The 20,952-nt window shown below is 38.7% G+C and overlaps 1 protein-coding gene across 3 annotated transcripts in view; it reads right to left on the reverse strand.

The window, feature by feature from the left end:
- The window catches only part of LOC117409279 (histone deacetylase 4-like), a 233,605-nt gene that overhangs the window by 118,390 nt on the left and 94,263 nt on the right, over window positions 1-20,952 (reverse strand). For 2 of the 3 annotated variants that reach the window (XM_034015082.3, XM_034015072.3), the window contains exon 3: window positions 12,558-12,629. The exons of the other annotated variant lie outside the window; for it this stretch is intronic. In XM_034015082.3, the coding sequence (XP_033870973.2) occupies window positions 12,558-12,629 (72 nt within the window). The remainder of the gene's footprint in view (window positions 1-12,557; window positions 12,630-20,952) is intronic. 3 annotated transcript variants of the gene reach the window in all.

Raw genomic sequence — 20,952 nt, forward strand, 5'->3', positions numbered from 1 at the left:
CTATACAAAGTACAGAGATAACATAGATCTTAAAGGATATATAGCTTCAATGTCTTTTTTAATCTTTCCCTGCTTCCTGATTCCATAAAAAATGTGTTACTGTAGCTTGACCTTTCAAATCCATTACTTCCACTGGGAATTTTATCCATCCATCCATCCATTATCTGTATCCACTTAATCCTACAGAGGGTTGCGGTGAGCCGGAGCCTAACCCGGCAGACACAGGGCGCAAGGCAGGACTACACCCTGAATGGGACGCCAGTCCATCACAGGGCAACTAAGGGGCGATTTAGAGAGGCCAATCCACCTAGCCAGCATGTCTTTGGACTGTGGGAGGAAACCAGAGTACCCAGAGAAAAATCCACACAAACATGGGGAGAAAATGTAAACTCCACACACAGACAGACCCCTGAGGCCAGAATCGAACCCAGGACCCTGGAGCTGTGAGGCAGCAGCGCTAACCACCGCACCGCCTTGGGAATTTTATGTTTATTAAAAAAAAATTATAATAATAAATAAATACATGGGTGAAATTCAGTGCATAGAATTAATTTCACTGGTTTCCAGTTAACCTACAATATATCAGTGCAACAGTATGTTAAATAGACTTGCATTGCACAATAAACAATATACTAGTCATCCTACTGAAATGAATGGAAAGACAACAGCTAGACATGAACCGCAAAACATACGGTTCACATACGATCGACTTACCATTCAACGAAAGAGCAAGCTCTGCAGTCAAGAGGGAAGTATGTGTCTTATGCTGGTGTCAGTAGTATCAACTTATCACAGTATACAGCACTTTACACCATAAGAGTAGTATTAAAGATTTTAATGTATGCTACTGTATTTTATTTTCTTCAGTTCAGGAGCTGCTCTTCAGTTTTAGTTTAAGTTAGATCAGCCAAGGTGTCTTGATATTATTAAGCACAAGCACTCTCTAGCAGACAGCACTGTATAGCCAGCAAAACAAAAGGAAACTTGAGTTAGAGACCCCTAGATGGCTATTAGTTCTATAAATATACATTGGCTGCTTTAGCCTACATTACATAGGTCTATCGCAAGCAACTGGAGCTGAATTTAGAGCTGAATTAAGAGCTGAATTTAGATGTAAAAACCTTAACATAGCATAAACTTAGCTTAGATTTATAGCATAAAATACCAATACAAACACAGTGTGATCCAGTGGTTAAAGAAAAGGGCTTATAACCAGGAGGTCCCCAGTTCAAATCCCACCTCAGCCACTGACTCATTGTGTGACCCTGAGCAAGTCACTTAACCTCCTTGTGCTCCGTCTTTCGGGTGAGACGTAGTTGTAAGTGACTCTGCAGCTGATGCATAGTTCACACACCCTAGTCTCTGTAATCGCCTTGGATAAAGGCCTCTGCTAAATAAACAAATAATAAACAAATATTAGAAGCTAATTACTCTTTAAAGATTGATCCTAGTGTTTACTATTGGTGGGATCCACTTTGCTCACTCATGGAGTATTTTCTGTTTCCTGAAGTATAGACTCCACTGGAGTTTTTCTTTGTTTTGTTTACACAAGGCAGTGCATGCCCTTATCAGGATCAGTGTGAGGGAGAGCTCTTTGTTATCATATCCAAGACAGACTGCAGCGCTGCAATCCTGCAATCCATCTGAAGAACACTTCAGATAACAAGGGCTTTCGCTTTAAACATGTGAACTAGCATCCAGGCGGATCCTGTTCTCACACCAAATTACTGTTACATGGTAGCGCCTTAAATACGTATATTACATTGTTTACAGGTTCCTGAGAAGTTCAGGAAAGATACAGCACCTTCTTGGGGAAATGTGGACGGCACACAGGTTCACACTCGTAGGTCATTAGCTAGGGATGCCTGAAAGTGGTTTCTTTTATCGAATACATGTCCAGCTGCTGCCTCCTACACTTATACAGCCCTGTCTAGTTTAGTAAAGAAACCACCTGACTTAACAGAGAAGTAAGTTTCACAATGACACAGCCAAGTTTCTTCAAGTGTATCAAAGATATTAAGACACCATCTTTTGTGTGTAGTCTAAGTAAGATAAATCGAATTAACACAAATTAGCCTCATAGTTTGTCTGCTTGATTTTGGGTGCATTCCCTTTGCCTCTGTGGAAGGGTGGTAGAGTCTGCTTCTACACTCCATTGTCCTCTTTCTTTTTTTTTCTTTTTAATTTGGAATCGGCAATTATTTTACCCCCAATTTCAAGTGCAGCCCAGAGTTCACTTGGAAAAACTTAATGACATTACTATTTAATAGCTTAAATATATAATCTTATCAGGATGATATAGGTCAGTCGTCCATAAAATTCCAGTCACAATGAAGCTGTGTAGAGTAATAAGGACATGGCCTCTCCAACGCACTCAATCATGACACAATTAGCTTGGTCGCTTGAGTTTGTAGCACACATTCTGCGTCATACGACTCCTTTTTATTGCAAACGTGGCTCTGACATGACATCTAATAAGTTTACTTAAAGGTCAAGTAAAAACTCAATAAACCCATCGTGTACTAACATAAATCAATAAAGTTCCAATATCAAACTAAATTACTTCTGCACCTAAAGCCGTGAAATATATGTATAATGATTGAGATTTGACAGCGTTCAAACTGACACCACGTGTAGTCATAAACTACCCAGTTGCTACAGATTTCTGAATTCCCTCCCAAATCTGTTACCACTGCACTAAAGTTTATTTTTATTTTTATACTACAGTAAAACTGTAGTGAAGTACACAAATGTTTAACTGAAACGGTTGTCTGTTTGCCTGTCTTATAGTTTTGCCTTAAACTTCTGATAGAGCGTTTTGAAGTTATGGGTGATTAGATTATACAAACAACTTGATTTTGTGTCACTTTAAAAAACTCTTCAACAAAGATTTAAATAGAACGATGCAAAAATGACATGGCAAAGGAAGAACACAGAGGTTAAATGAAAAAAATTTTCTAGTAATGAGGACAACACACAGAAAAACATAAATGTCTTTTGAACTTGTATTTTTACTTTGTAATAAAGAAGTTGTTTTGCAGAATAAAGACTATGGGCTTTAAATCGGGCATGTTACTTTGTAACACTTGTCTCTCTGTTTAGTGGGAGAAGGGGGTTGAGTCCTTAAGTGCACCAAACCCTGCTGGTCCTTTCCTGTGCTGCAGCTTCGCCTGCTGTTCAGAGCCAACCTCCCTCTCTCCTTGCTCGCTGCTGTACTGGCGAGAGCCGAGCCATCCTGGAGGGCAGCCAGCACTGAAGGAGAAAGCAAATGACTGAAAAGAACAGACTCGTTCTGACCCAGGGAGGTCAATACATTTCTCTTCCCCAAAGGATTACGGTCTCAGACTCAATATAAAAGCTGTCCTAATAGAGACCGCATTAAAATAGAAAAAGTAATAATTTACAAGCAGGTGACGGAAAGTGAAAAACGCCTTAAAACGACCTTGTGATCAAAATGTGTCTCTCCTAGAAAATTAATCCATCCCCAAAATGGTATCAATTAAACATCTATCACCCTCTGTGCCACTGCTTTGCCCATGTTTCTTAATGGTGCTTCCAAAGGGAATAAGGACTAAATCTTCCCCGAACATCCACCTAGCTGCCCATTACAGTATCAGTATCATAAAAAGCATGTTGCTATGACCTACATGCACAGCATCTACAATAGCATCTCATAGCAAGAGCCTCGACTGTATATGGCTTCTTTAAAACTGGATAATGACAATGACTAGAAATTCTGTTTGGCTTAAAATAAATTCAAGGTACTGTAGCGATTATAATTAACAACTTGTGGCGCTTCTAGCAAACACTGGCATTTAAATGTTTGCCTTCAAACCGACTTCTATGAACTAATACTTATCATTTACCATCATTATGTTGCTTGCAGGTAATGAGATCTAGTCAAGCTGCCGGGTGAGTGAGTGGGTGGTTTTGTGTTGTACTCGGAAAGGGTTACAGGGTTAATTAGAAGTGCTAAGACAAACAGTTCAGTGTTTAGCTGGCCGTGCACAAAGTCATCAATAAAGCTGATTTGGAAACAGGTCCAGAAGTACACATGTTGCTGCTTATATCAGTGCACTCAGTCCTCAGTTTTAAATTGCCTGAATAAAGCGAAATAGTGGCTTGTGGAGTCATCTACGCCACTGTATTCAGGACAATGAAGAAGAAAAAAAGTTTTAACATGCTATGAATTTCAGTTTAGAAGCCTCACAAAATCCTCTCCTCTCTTTGATCTTTCAAGAGTTCAGAATGCAAGTTCAACCAACAAAGTGTGTACAAGTCAGGCTCACTGATTGTGTTAACTGGGTTTATGACTTCAACATCTGACAGGATTAGTGCTCCTCTCCATATGCCACCCAGTCAGAAAGCAAATGACAATCATCTATGCATGAAGTGCATGCTCACTGTATGGTCAGTGGGCCTCCGCTTCTTTTAAGTTGAAGAAGCTTCACATTTCTTTAGCTAGCTGGTGTCATTTCCAAGGTTTTGCAAGGATATTCCACAGACACAAGTGACATTCACCAGAAACCTCTCAAGATACCCCTAAATGGTTAGTTATTGTGTGAATTGGAAAGATGGCAGGTCACTACTAGTGGCTCTAACTCAAACTACGCTCAATGACATCAACATCCAACTGTAAAACTAAACTACTGTAAAATGAGTGTATATGGTTCATTTAGCTGTGTAAAATGTAAAACTAATAAATTGAAGCAAAACATACTTCAAAGCAATGTGAAAGGATGTTATCAACAAAATATTAATTAGCATATTTTTTTTTTAAATGAGGCCTTGCATTTAAAACCTACCAAAATGATGGTATCTGAAAATTGATCATTATCAATTACTTTAACTGTAAGTTTTAATTTAAGTTTAAGGCTAGGGGTGTAACGATAAACTATCGTGACGATACAATACGTATCGCGATATGCAGGTCGGAATACAACATGTATCCTGAAACATGTGATGATCTCGATTCGCTACTTGTATAATGCATAATAAGATCAAATGATCATGATGGACTATTTTGTTAAAAAACTAACATTGAGATAGGGAGGGTGTGTGTCCACACTAACTATCAAACACACTTCATTCAAAAACCATTTGATGATTCAAGTTTTGATACTTAGCAGCTGAACCATGGGAGTTGGGAGAATGAGTTTTGTTACATTCCTCTTTCAATGTCCATAGATGAACACTCGCATCTTAACTGACTTTGTGTAAATATTACTGCCCGACAACTTAATTTTTTGATCGTAAAAAGATCAACAAAACAAGATCAAAATGTGGAGAAAGAAAAATAAGATCATTTTTTTTATATCAGTTTTCCTTGGCAAGTTATAGAATGTAAGGATGTAAGGGTGGAAATAAAAAGCAGGCTAGTGGCATATAATGGGAGCCGCATAATTATTTTGGATTATATAATAATATGTAGTCCAAGGGATGCTTTTCTATTTTGTGTTGTACTTATTTGTCAGAAACAAAAATAATTAATAAAATTATTATTATTATTATTATTATTATTATTATTATATATCAGTTACCGATCAGTTTACATAGATGAATTTGTTTAGTTAAGGATAAAGTTATATTATTCATTTAAAAAAGTAATAGAATTTGATCAAAAGAAAATTCCATTATAACTATAGTTGTTCACACAGAAATTGCCTATACTGTTGGTGCAGCAAATTAATTCTAGCTAGGCAAAATACATTGAGAATTTACAGTACCGTATGTAAAGTACAGTAACTTATATGAAGAAATAGATGAGCTGTTGCAAGGGGTGGACAGCTTGCACATGCTGGGGAATTAGAACCAGAGAGATGTACAGGATAATAATCTGTTGAATACAGCATAAGAATTTGCAACTTCGCTAAATCTAAAATATCTGATAATTCATGCCACAGTCTTACTGCAGACTGAACCGAGCCCTGTCTGTTCCCATCCTAGTTGCTACTGCATATGCGCAAATGCTCTAAGTTTTCTGAAAAATTTAATTCATGTACACAGTTGAATTTATTGGAAATATAATTGGATTGTCTATCCCAAGTCATGTAAACATAGAAAAGTGTAGTTTTTAGAATTTTCTGAATACATTAGTTTTCTGAAAACTTGATCTCATCTAAACGTACTGAATGACTGGTTTAGTTTTTAACTCCAAGGTGTTTTAACACCTCTTCATATCATATCTCATTAAATCTGTGTTAACAATTTCTAATTCTCTCGTCATTTGAATGCACTGTGCTTTTGTGAGAGGCTGTCAGGATCAATACCTTCAGTATTGTCTTGGGCAACATTCCCACCACTGACTGAAGAAGAGTACATTGACAAGCTAACATGTTCAGTATTTTCAAGAAGCAGGCAGACTTTCATTGCTTTTCATTTCAGGCTGCAGCAAGTTACAAGAGACACATTTTCAATATGAAAAAACTGCCAACTAGGATATTGGCCTTCACACTGGGCCCTGGTTCAAATCTGCTCCGGTGGTCTCGGCCTGGTTCTGAGCACACACAAAACCAACAACAAAATCACAACTTGCTTACTGTACTGAAGTCAAAACATCTTGCTCTGCCATATACAGTAAGATGAGGAGAAATTGATGCATGCTTTTGATTTCACTTGGATTAATTATCACAATGCCACTGTTCTGTGGCAAAATTACAAATCCTAAAAAAAAAAAAAAAAAAAAAAAAGGATTTTGACCAAATCTAAAATCTCAACATGTCACCCCAAAATATATTATTCTGATTACTACTAAATTGTTGTAGTAGTATGCAGTGTACACATGTATACAGTACAGTTGTTTCACTTTTAATTATAATTACAATCGCTGTCTTTGTGGTGACCAACAACATAGTAAAGGATAGTGAATTTATGACTCCGATTGTGATTATTATTCAGTAGGTTGACCGGACTTACATCTGATTTTACTGTGGCCTGAGTATCCTGGTATCCATATCATGGAAAATAGTTCACCTACATTCATCCACAAAATGGTAAATGTCTTGGACACAGACAGGCAAACAAGTGTCTCCATATATCCCTAGATTCCGACACACTCAATAACTAAAAAGTGTAATCACAATTGGACAAATAGTTCTCTTGATTTACAGCAAATGTAAATGTACAGTTGTATAACTCTTAAAGTGTGACATGTGAATAATTAACCAGAAATGTGAGGGACAGTCCCCTAGCACCGTTGGTGCTAGAATTTGTATGTATTTGTCCAAGCCCTATCCATGCTCTGTAAAATACTTTCAGATGCCTCAGTGCATGAAAAGAAAGCTCAGTATAAATATCAGGATTATTATAAGACATTCCTAAGTAAACCTGTGCCTATCTAACTTCAACCAGCTGGCAGTGACAGCTGCTTTTGTGTTCAGAGTTTCTGAAATAGCTCAGTGTTATACCAGAATACCCTGGCTGGAGTGTAGACAGCAAAAACAAGACAGGGCCTCCATAATTCTTTATAATATTTATATTAACACATGTTCTCTATTATTTATATTTACATCTATAATAACATCTATCATGCTGTTGTTTTTTAATCATCGTGTTCGGTTAATAATAGTCGAATAACAGAGGAATACATTACTGTTTTCCAAGGAGCCTATGGCAGAGCTGGGTGCTCATAAATAAATGATTATATTATGCATGAGTGTTGGGTTTGCTGAGCACTTTCACAGCGCTACAGTAGGTGGTTTGGATACTGAAAATGGGAACTGATTTACAGCAAAGGGACTGCATGTTTTACATAATCAAAATAATGCTGTGCTTCATATAACTAGAGTTTAGGGCTGGTTTACACTTGACAAAACTGTATATTTCAACAGTTGGCAACTTTAGATGGCGATATTGCTGGCAATATTACATTTAACTTCATGTAAAATCAACGTTGAGTCCTGTAAAGTTGCTGCTGCTTCAGAAATGTTCATCTACTGAACTGACGAGAGTATATAGTAAATATGGACTGGAGAGGAGGCTCATAGTGGGAAACTATGGCCTCCAAGGGAAGAACTGTAGTTACCGACAGGGGTCTATAATGCCCGAAACCTCAAGGGGGACTTTAGTTTTCCATTATGAGCTGAGGTCTGCAGTCCATATTTGTTTTATGAATGAGTCAAGAAAATAAGTGTGGTAAGGTAGTATACCAAGTATGTCTTTACATATTAAACTTTTTTTTGGCATATAACTGTCCGTCTGGCTTTCTCACTGCTGCATAGAATTCTCTGAGGAGTGCGTTCAGTTGCTGAGCATCTTATTTGTTTACATCAGCGAGTCGGAAAGCACTGACAGCAAATGTTTTTATGACGGCTTTAGCATTTGCAGCATCTTTGTTTTGTAGTATATTTTGTAATTCCTTTTCTGTTAAGTCACAAAATCACTGTTCAGCGGGTCTGGCTGCCATTTTGTTTTGTTGTTTGAGGAGAGGAAGCATGTTCAGCGTGATGACGTAATTTAATGGAGTTTGTAAAAACCTATTGCCCTTCATGGCTGCATTATTGGATCTATGTTTGGTCATGTGATTGATTTTAACCAATCGCATGCCAGCATTTCTAAGGACTGATATATAAGAACATAAGAAAGTTTACAAATGAGAGGAGGCCATTCAGCCCATCTTGCTCGTTTGGTTGTTAGTAGCTGCACTATATCTATATATATAGTGACAAAGTGGGGTAAGCGTTGTCACTGCAGGACCTTTAGGGTGCAAACAGGGTGCTGCCTGTATATTTATTTTCATACAAAACAAAATAAACAAAGAAAAGCCTAACTCCTAAGTGTGCTAAACTAAACTTTTCAAGTCCTAAACTATAACCGGACAGCTATGCTGTTTACCGGTAACAAAACACATACACTTCACAGTACCTTTCTTTAAGGTTCCCCACAGGTCTCCTCTCAGGCCTTAGCCTTAACACAGACCCCGACACGCCTTACAGACCTGTTTAAATACACATGCCTCAATTACTAGCAGGTGTGCCTAATTAAATTAATAAAAAAAATTAAACAATTACATTGTGGCTGTGCAAAGCAGCCTCAAAACACACCTTCCCCAGTGTGCTGGGCCTCATTGGTGTGTGTGTGTATATATATATATATATATATATATATATATATATATATATATATATATATATATATATATATATATATATACACACATACACACTCACACCAGTAATGGCAGAGAATCTAGGTCTAAAACTGCACAGTTAGAACTAAGCAAATCCAAATGCTCACACATAACACAATGATGTGTCATGGGATTACATAGAAGGGTAAATCTGCTAAATCTATTAAAGCCGTTACAACAGCAGTCTGAGGAAGAACATTACCATAATCCAACACTGGCAGCAAAGCTTGTTGATTCCTGCTGCATTTCAAAAGGTCTCTCTTTATCCTAACACACACAGGCTGAGGCCCTACACATGAAAAGTGTATTTGTGTTTTGTTAGATTTTACCTTTCGTGTTTTGTGAATTACAGTCAGATTCTCTGTCTAAGACATGCTACCTGCTGTGTGTGTTTGCGGTGGTAAAGCAGCAGGTGATTGGCTAGTTTGCAGTGGTAAAGCAGCTGCTGATTGGCTAGCTGCAGATCCCTAAACAGCAATTGGGTGTGTCCCAGCAAAGTGTCTCGTGATATGCCTGAACCGCTAACACCTCCACGCTAAGGAGAAAAATGCCACCCGGACAACAAACCTGTATTTAGTCAAATAAACTAAAACCGTTGACCACTCTGTGTGGAACTGGGATCAGGTTGTATTATTATTTGGAGTAAGGACTAGTTTCTGAATTTTGAAGTCCTGAAAGTATAGTGAGGATTGTGTCAGTGGGACCTCTCTATTTAGTGAGAATCATCAACGGTGGGAATTAACTCGCTATGCCATCTAGGGATGCTGAGATAAGTCACAGCTGGGTTTTCTGGACCATTTCACAGTATCAGTTTCATTAGCATCCCATTCGTATTTTATCCCCGACCCCCACCTCTCTCTTTTTCTCACACACACACACACACACACACACACACACTTTAGCACTTAAGAGTACATCTATTATTCAACATGCAAAACAAGAGTTTGCTCTTCGACAAAATTAACTTGCCTCAAGTCCGAGTGGGTTGCTCTCATGTTTAAAAACACGAGGATTACTTACAAGCCATTTTATTTCTGCTGGCACCACCGTCAGCTTGTTCAATAACCTTTTTTAGTCTTAAAATCCCCAGGAGTTTACTATGAAATGTGTGCATTTATTAATAAGCATTTTTATTTAGCAAAGTTCTTTTAAGTGAAACAATTCTATTGGAAACATTCAGCTCAACATATTTTTTTTCTGGAAACAAAACAGAGATTGCATTTCTACATGAGCCTATTGAAAAACACCAGGAAATGCATAAGCTTAAGTAAAGATCGACCTTACTGAACAATTATTTGCACTCAATAATTGGGCTGTAACGGTACACTCGTGTCACAATATGCTACTGTATCACGATATGTAGATCTTGATACAGTATATATCAAGATACATGTGATGATCCTAACAAAGACCAAACGTAAATGAGATAAGGAGAGTGTGTATTCATTCCAGCTATAAAACACACTTATTCTTTCAAGAACCATTTGGTGAATCACAATGAGCTATGTTGTGCTTTTGGGCTTGTATCACGATACAAACGATACATACCTCTATTACGATAGGATATATCAAAGTGTCACGATTCATCGACACACAATGAATCGTTTTTGTGGCAGCAAGGATGTATTTCCACACTCAAGCACGCAAACTTAATTAAATAAATAACCCGCAAGGGTTTATTAGTGTTTGAGTAAGTGTGCGGTAAGATAAAGCTACAGACACGGACTGCTTCAAAGCACACAATCGCAAACAAAAAATCACGGGCAAAACTAAATTTAACAACAATGATTCAAGTTTCAATTCTGGTACTATGAAAATCAACTGTACACTAAAAAGATATTGTCTTTATATCTGGATTGTATAAACAACATTTAATACTATATTAAAAAGGTAGACTAAACAGGGTGTACCAAATTAAATAATTATCTCACCCACGCATCATTCATGTTATTTCTCTATGAAAGACCACTAAAACATGCTTCTAGTTTGAGCCCCCACAGAATACCTCTGACAAGTTTTATGGCATGGTAATAAGATCAGCCAGGGGTGAATATTACGTTTTCTTTTACATATTTACCTTTAGTACATTTTTGCAATGTGCAATGAGAAATGTAAATACACAGTGTCATATTTTGTTTTAAAAATATGTTTTCTCCACACACTTTCTTGCACACAGCTGAAAAACTTTAAAAATCAACTTCCCCAGATCTGCTTTATGACAAGAATGTGCACAAGAAGTGCAACTTAAATATGAAATGCGTTGTAAGTCTTCAATGCAGTTGAACGGTTTCAACTAAGCCCCCTGCTACACAAACCTCTACTTTACAGCATGGTGAGGAGCTACATGGTGAGGAGCTGCATGGTGAGGAGCTGCATGGTGAGGAGCTGCATGGTGAGGAGCTACATGGTCATAAACAGTGATACTTGAGCTTAATTAGATCAATCCTAGAGGCCACAGGCTCCAAGTAAACTCATTATAATTGGCTTAAATTGATGTACAACGGGTGTATTTCAAAATGTCTAATTGTTTTCATGTTTGTAACCTCATACAAATATTTAAAATAGTATGGTATAATAATATAGGGACACACATGTATGGAAAAAAAATGTTTTACTTAACCTCCCTTTTCTTTTACCATTTTTTTGTGAAAGGGGAATAATTAATCCATAACTTCATGCAGTCTAAGGCAAAACTACTATTCAAGCCAAGTAGACACATGTTGGTTCTTTCAGCAAAGTTTACTGAAGCCTTTCCTACGTCAGTCTCTTATAGTTTTACCTCAGAATATAGGACTGGGTGTTTGAAGGCAAGGCTGATTTAGAATGCAAGGTCCCTGCGACGGATAAAACAGATAAATATTTTGCGGTGTTAGATTCCACTGGCAACCCCTCAGATAACCAATAACAAGAAGCACTCCGAAGCTATGACTGCAGTACACAGTGTAAAACTACATGTGTACAACAAGGACGTGTATATGGAATAGACCATGAATACACACTCAATATTAAATAGATAACATTGCACAGTATAGGTACTACTGTGTAAGCACCAAGGCCAAAATCTGTATCTAACATGTATATTTCTGATAATGTATATCACACATTTGTTACAGCTTGCTTGGATAACATTTAAATTCCAAACTATTCACATCTGTACAGCTAATGCGTTTATCTATGTCAGCTTGTTGGAGGGTAATATATATCCCTTTCACAAAATAAATAAATTCAATAAAACAAGAAATCTGTATATAACAAAGGGAAGCTTCTTACAGAGATTCTTATTTTTTTTTATTTTTTTTTTTAGAATGTAATTCTCTATAGAGGTGCCCTAAGGTTGTGTGTACTATGACATTTAGATAACTGTCCTTCCAAAACTGGTTACCATCTCTGTCTCAGTATTAATAAGTGTGAAACAAGTTTGTTCTCTTACCAGAAGACTGGATGTGGTTGCCTTGAGATGGCTTCAGAAGCCCCAAAGGGTACTCACTGCTGGAAAGTCCATCTGCAGGACAGAGAAAGAATTCCGCTTCATAAATTGTCTGGAGCATTGTAGACAGAGATGATTATACGAAATAAGTCACCCTTTGTGTTACAAATACTGCAAACATTCTTGGGCGAGGAATGTGAAAAGGTAGTGCAACACTCTTTGTGTGCAGAGGTACAGGTGTGACAACGCAAAAGGTACTTGAGAGGACTCTTAAATCAATCTGCTTGCACAGGGCTTCATTTCAATAGGACGCCTGTGTTTTCTGGTTTGTTTGCATGCAGGACCTGTGTGATATTTGCCTGTAATTGGCAGCCACTCCGCAGAGTGAGTGAGAGGGGAGGGAGAAGGGAAAAGAGAAGGAAGAGGAGGTTTGTCAATGAAAGGGAAATAGCTAACAGAAGACTACTACTACTACTACTACGACTACTACTACTACTACTACTACTACTACTACTACTACTACTACTAATAATAATAACAATAATAATAATAATAATAATAATAATAATAATAATAATAATAATAATAATACTGACACACACACACAAAAAAGCTATTACATTTCAAATAGTTTACCAGCAATACAAAGAGGCAATTTGAGAAAAATGGAGCACTGGGAAGGAGCACCTAAAAATAGACCAAGCAATCTGGACAGCCAGTGAAAAAGGCAAGCGTGAGTGCTGTAAAAAATCTCAACGCATAAATACACTTCATAGAGAAAGAGCAAGGGACTGCAGGCAGGCAGGCAGGCAGTGTTGCACAGAAAACAGAAGGCAAGCTATAAACTCACAGCACACACAGTCTCGTCTGCTAGTTACTGCCTTTTTATGACATTATAATGTGAAAAAAGATGTAGATTTAGTAGATAAAAAATGTTGTGTATTATAAACCACGTGTGAGAAATAAACCAATAATGTGAAAAAATAGTGAACCTGCCACGCTTTGTATCCATTTGCCAACATACAGAAAATTCTTTACTGTATAGCCACCCAACCCAATTAAATGCTATCCAAACAAAAGCAATGTATTCAGGCAGCACCCCAATGCAGCAGCCAGCGTATCATAGTCTCACCGTGGCAGAACTCCTTCCTAACGTTCTTTTAGACAGGGGCCATCAAGTGTGATATCATTTACATTTTAATAGGGCCCTGAGAAAGACTTTACATAGCGTCTGATCACCAATTAAAAAACACCAAGTTGAAGAGACAATTTACTTTAGTCTTATGTGCTGTGCACCTCATGTTTCTTTTAAATTGGGCATCTTGTGGTTTAGCAATGTGCTTTCCTTCTTTCTATCTTTATTTTGATTATAATACAGTAGCTCTACATATTTAAGTGTTTCTCATAATTTCTCTCTCCTAATGTGCAAATGACAAGAGGTCAAAGGTTCTACTGTAACACTGAAATCTTGTGAGATGTCCTAGCCAATCACATTTACTGTAAGTGGTTTAAAATACATTTGCGCGGAAGTCAAAAGGTTAAGAAAGTGGTTCTCTTTGACGCTCATGTTGAAAATATAAATCTCCACTAGACTCCAGTAAAATGTTATCAGGCTTTACATATCACCATTTCCCCCCTATTTGTTGTCCTCTTCTGAGCTAGGATGTGCAGAACTACATCTGGGGCTAGTTCACTTCATTGCCATTCAGCAATCCCTGCTTAGATGCCCCAGGAGTCCTGTTAGAAACATCCCAGATAAGGCCCTTATCTCTAGAGTAAAATTCCATGTGGTTTCCCATTGATCTCCAATGGGTTGCAGTGGTGAGGCAACATTCACATTGGGAATTTCAATTTAGATTGAAAACGTCCACTGAGAAAACAATACAAATAAAAGAGGGAGTAGCTTGTGTTCCTGCAGCTTAAAATAGTGATTGTAAACAAACTGGACAGCCCACAAGAGCTGGTTTCTGAAGTACAGTGAAATAATGTAGTACTGAACACTGCTTTACAACTCTGCAGGTTTATCCAATGGTGTGATTTTTTTTCAACGTTACATGAGCTGAGAAGCCAAAGTTACATCAAAGTAGAATTGGGTTATTATTTGAAAAGGAAAGAAAGGTGCACATGGACTCCCACATGCTCTACAATGCTAATCATTCAAACCCAACCACCAGCATGGCTTGCGTGTGTTTCCAAGAAGCATGCGACGGTTCAGCTCACTTATGCAGTAGAGACTCGGCTCTGAAACATTGATCGAAGCTGGAAAGCATATTCCCTCCCTGGGGGATAACACCCCCACTCTAAAATCCAAAAGTATGGACTATTGTATCAAAGTTGCAGGCCCAGCAGGGGTACTTTGAACGTCAGATAAAAGAAGAAAAAAATAGATTAAATATAACAAGCATGTCAGTAACATACACCCCCCTGCCACGGTTGTAAATTCATAATAACAGCTATCAGTATATCTGTATGTACAGAACAGTGTAGAATAAGAATGACCACGTTTCATGGCAATTAATACACACACGCACACACATACAATACAATACAATACTTTGAGCTAATATAGATATACATTTTTTTCCGCACGTTAATCGCACTCATCTGTCTTGTCCCTCCAAAACATACAATGTACAAGCCCCTCCCAAACATCCCCAGCGGGGCAGAATAGGCACCGACGTTCTCAGTACAAGCTGCAGCAACATAAAATAACCATATTCACTCAACTTGTCTACCATCCTACTATATCGCAGAGCCATAACCAGGCCTAATAATGTGTCAAGTTTAAACATGCCGGCTACATGCTTCAGTTCAGTTTACCAGTACTAAACATTAGCCGTTTGTTACATTATTATTATTTGTTTATTTAACCAGAAAATTTAGCCATTGAGACTGAGACTTCATTTACATGAGGCTTTCAAATCTTTAAACTAAACTCATAGCTTTAGTGTTACTCTAACATTAATTAATAACCCTATTGTTGCTTAACCTTTTCAAGACAGTTGATTCGAGACACAATAATTCATTACACCCCTGCTTCTTTGTGAGTTATCTCTTTTGCCCTAAGGCATGAGTGAGTAAAATCCTGGGTCTGTTTTCTGCAGAACAGCAGCACAGGCTGCTGTAGGAACATAAGTCTGATCTTTTCCAGGCTTACTGTGAACCTGTTTTTATTGAATTACCTGGCCTTTGGCTCAGAGCACCTAATTGTCGTCACAGCTATTTATCTAACAGGTAATGACTGCTGCGTTGGTCATTGATGGGTACTGGACATTAAATAAATAAACAGTCCAAATGGAACTGTTTTCAGTTCTGCGAGGGCTTTCAATGGTTTAGGTAATAATGGATCCCAGGGTACCTACGGCTAATGTAAGACATTTCCCCCCTCCCTCAACCACCAGATTGTGGGCAAATAAACCAGAACCGAAAGTATTCTCATGAACCAAGAGCATGCCCTGTCGCAGATACTGTACCATGGGGAAACAGCAAGTGAGACAGAGAGCAGTGTGGTTTGAAGGCCTCCAAAGAACGCACAGTTAGTACAAGAATTGGCCAGACTTCGAAATATCTTCTTACTAAACAAATACTCTAATGATTTGATAGCCTGCTTACCTGTCTGTCAGGCTTGTGGTCCTGAGGTACTGAAATGGCATATAATGATGAGACTTACACAGTGCCTCAAGACCTAGTCCAGACGACAGAATGTAACATGTAGAATAATACTTTATTTTTTAAATCCACATCTGACCATAATTAATACAAGCTGCTGCATGTATTAAAATGGGGGAATTGGGACACAGTGGGATACAAAATAACATCAGCCAGTAAATAGTGAAAGTGGTACAGTTTAAAACCTCTTCAGAAAACTGTAAGAAGGCACTGGTATTCTGCTAGTGTGTTATTATAGTAATTTAGGCATTAGATTAAATGTCAAATGAGTTTCAAATCTTCTTGTCCCAGGTATCTGATAATAATAGTGTTTATATACTGATGCACAATGAAAGGACAACAGTCTAAGTTTTACATCAATAGCTCACATTATGTTATTTACATTTTAAATAGTGAGCAGATAGGTTTGTTGATTGTTTGAGTAGTATTGTTCCTTGGGATAACAAAATACTGAGCTCAAGTCATGTGATTTCAAAAAAACGCCAGGTTTGTTTGGTATTTGAGGAGTTAAAATTGTCAAAATGAGTTGATTAAGAATCTGTATAAATAGCGATTCGAAAAGACACGATTTTAATTAACGCAAGAACAGCGAAAGATACGACCATGCCCCCCTTGAGTAATGAAGATCGTCTGGATGCTACCGGCATGATTGAAGGCGGCCTGTCTGAGAGAAGTTGCCCAGAGAATGAGATGTTCTGCTTCAACAATCAGCAGATTAGCCCAGAGAAACCAGGAACTTGGCTCTGTGAGGGACAGGCCACACCCTGGAAGGCAGAGGATCACCACACCGGCCCAGGACTGCCGCATCCGACTGATCCATCTGTGTAATCGTTTTCAGACTGTAGTGCACGAGAAATTCCCGGAAGAAATAACCCGCGTATCATCAGAATGACTGTAGCTCGCTGTCTGCATGAAAATGATGTGCTTGTTCGGAGGCCAGTCACGGGTAACATGTTGACAGCTGAGAGACAAAATCGCTGTCTTCTGTGGGCCACTGAACATTTGAGGTGGCAGCAGAGAGAACGGTGGAGTGTTTTATTCTCCAATGAATGCCGTTTTGCCTTTGACAAACCTGACAGAAGACAACGTGTGTGGAGACATGGTGGTGAGCGTTATGTTGGCTGTTGCACTGTTCAAGCCATCCGGTAGGGCGGTGGAAGTGTGATGATGTGGGGAGGAATCTCCTTTAACACAAGAACGCCTTTGGTACAGCTTGAGGGCAACCTTACTGCTCAGCAATATATTGACAAAGTCCTTGAGGCAACAGTTTTTCCGTTCCTGCAAGCCAATCCGGAAGTGTCGATTTTCCAGCAGGACAATGCAAGAGCACACAGTGCTAGGATTACAATTGCACAACTTCAAGAAAAAAATGTCGAGGTCTTCCCGTGGCCAGCTTTTTCTCCTGACCTGAGACCAATAGAACATCTGTGGAACCAAATCGCCAGTGCCATCCACAGGAGACAACCATGACCAGCCAACCTTCACCAGCTGACTGCAGCTGCACAGGAAGAGTGTCGGAACATCCCACAGCAGTCTATCCAGAGGCTGATCAGGTCTATGCGTCAAAGCTGTCAGGATTGTGTTAATGCTCAGGGAGGTCATACCCGATACTAGCTTTGTAATGTTTTCATTTTGACAGTGTGTCACGTTTCATACTGAAAACTTATTCTTTGATCTGTATTTTTGTTCACATTTTCTGTGATTTTGTTTGATATCTGTCTAAAATATTTGATTAAATCCATTAGACCTAAGTGCTGCGTTTCTTTTGTGCATCAGTATATAACTGTAAACCGCAATATGTACTGGGCTTTCTGTCAAATTATATATATATATATATATATATATATATATATATATATATATATATATATATATATATATATATATATACACACATACAGTACTGTGCAAAAGTTTTAGGCAGGTGTGAAAAAATGCTGTAAAGTAAGAATGCTTTCAAAAATAGACATGTTAATAGATTATATTTATCAATTAACTAAATGCAAAGTGAGTGAACAGAAGAAAAATCTAAATCAAATCAGTATTTGGTGTGACCACCCTTTGCCTTCAAAACAGCATCAATTCTTCTAGGTACACTTGCACCAAGTCAGGGATTTTGTAGGCATATAGTCAGGTGTATGATTAAACAATTATACCAAACAGGTGCTAATGATCATCAATTCAATATGTAGGTTGAAACACAATCATTAACTGAAACAGAAACAGCTGTGTAGGAGGAATAAAACTGGGTGAAGAACAGCCAAACTCAGCTAACAAGGTGAGGTTGCTGAAGGCAGTTTACTGTCAAAAGTCATACACCATGGCAAGCCTGAGCACAACAACAAGACACAAGGTATTTATACTGCATCAGCAAGGTCTCTCCCAGGCAGAAATTTCAAGGCAGACAGGGGTTTCCAGATGTGCTGTCCAAGCTCTTTTGAAGAAGCACAAAGAAACCGGCAATGTTGAGAACCGTAGACGCAGTGGTCGGCCAAGGAAACTTACTGCAGCAGATGAAAGACACATCATGCTTACTTCCCTTCGCAATCGGAAGATGTCCAGCAGTGCCATCAGCTCAGAATTGGCAGAAAACAGTGGGACCCTGGTACACCCATCTACTGACCGGAGAAGTCTGGTCAGAAGTGGCCTTCGTGGAAGACTTGCGGCCAAAAAGCCATACCTCCGACGTGGAAACAAGGCCAAGCGACTCAACTATGAACGAAAACACAGGAGCTGGGGGCAGAAAAATGGCAGCAGGTGCTCTGGACTGATGAGTCAAAATTTGAAATATCTGGCTGTAGCAGAAGGCAGTTTGTTCGCCGAAGGGCTGGAGAGCAGTACACAAATGAGTGTGCAGGAAACAGTGAAGCATGGTGGGGCTGCATTTCTGCAAATGGAGTTGGGGATTTGGTCAGAATTAATGGTCTCCTCAATGCTGAGAAGTACAGGCAGATACTTATCCATCATGCAATACCATCAGGGAGGCATCTGATTGGCCCCAAATTTATTCTGCAGCATAACAACGACCCCAAACATACAGCGAAAGTCATTAAGAACTATCTTCAGCGTAAAGAAGAACAAGGAGTCCTGGATGTGATGGTATGGCCCCCACAGAGTCCTGATCTCAACATCATCGAGTCTGTCTGGGGTTACATGAAGAGAGAGAAGCAACTGAGGCTGCCTAAATCCACAGAAGAGCTGTGGTTAATTCTCCAAGATGTTTGGGCCAACCTACCTGCCAAGTTCCTTCAAAAACTGTGTGCAAGTGTACCTAGAAGAATTGATGCTGTTTTGAAGGCAAAGGGTGGTCACACCAAATATTGATTTGATGTAGATTTTTCTTCTGTTCACTCACTTTGCATTTTGTTAATTGATAAATATAAACTATTAACATGTCTATTTTTGAAAGCATTCTTACTTTATAGCATTTTTTCACACCTGCCTAAAACTTTTGCACAGTACTGTATATATATATATATATATATATATATATATATATATATACAGTGCCTTGCGAAAGTATTCGGCCCCCTTGAACTTTGCGACCTTTTGCCACATTTCAGGCTTCAAACATAAAGATATGAAACTGTAATTTTTTGTGAAGAATCAACAACAAGTGGGACACAATCATGAAGTGGAACGAAATTTATTGGATATTTCAAACTTTTTTAACAAATAAAAAACTGAAAAATTGGGCGTGCAAAATTATTCAGCCCCTTTACTTTCAGTGCAGCAAACTCTCTCCAGAAGTTCAGTGAGGATCTCTGAATGATCCAATGTTGACCTAAATGACTAATGATGATAAATAGAATCCACCTGTGTGTAATCAAGTCTCCGTATAAATGCACCTGCACTGTGATAGTCTCAGAGGTCCGTTTAAAGCGCAGAGAGCATCATGATGAACAAGGAACACACCAGGCAGGTCCAAGATACTGTTGTGGAGAAGTTTAAAGCCGGATTTGGATACAAAAAGATTTCCCAAGCTTTAAACATCCCAAGGAGCACTGTGCAAGCGATAATATTGAAATGGAAGGAGTATCAGACCACTGCAAATCTACCAAGACCTGGCCGTCCCTCTAAACTTTCAGCTCATACAAGGAGAAGACTGATCAGAGATGCAGCCAAGAGGCCCATGATCACTCTGGATGAACTGCAGAGATCTACAGCTGAGGTGGGAGACTCTGTCCATAGGACAACAATCAGTCGTATATTGCACAAATCTGGCCTTTATGGAAGAGTGGCAAGAAGAAAGCCATTTCTTAAAGATATCCATAAAAAGTGTCGTTTACAGTTTGCCACAAGCCACCTGGGAGACACACCAAACATGTGGAAGAAGGTGCTCTGGTCAGATGAAACCAAAATCGAACTTTTTGGCAACAATGCAAAACGTTATGTTTGGCGTAAAAGCAACACAGCTCATCACCCTGAACACACCATCCCCACTGTCAAACATGGTGGTGGCAGCATCATGGTTTGGGCCTGCTTTTCTTCAGCAGGGACAGGGAAGATGGTTAAAATTGATGGGAAGATGGATGGAGCCAAATACAGGACCATTCTGGAAGAAAACCTGATGGAGTCTGCAAAAGACCTGAGACTGGGACGGAGATTTGTCTTCCAACAAGACAATGATCCAAAACATAAAGCAAAATCTACAATGGAATGGTTCACAAATAAACATATCCAGGTGTTAGAATGGCCAAGTCAAAGTCCAGACCTGAATCCAATCGAG

Source organism: Acipenser ruthenus, chromosome 10 (assembly GCF_902713425.1).
Source record: "Acipenser ruthenus chromosome 10, fAciRut3.2 maternal haplotype, whole genome shotgun sequence".
Lineage (NCBI taxonomy): Eukaryota > Metazoa > Chordata > Actinopteri > Acipenseriformes > Acipenseridae > Acipenser > Acipenser ruthenus.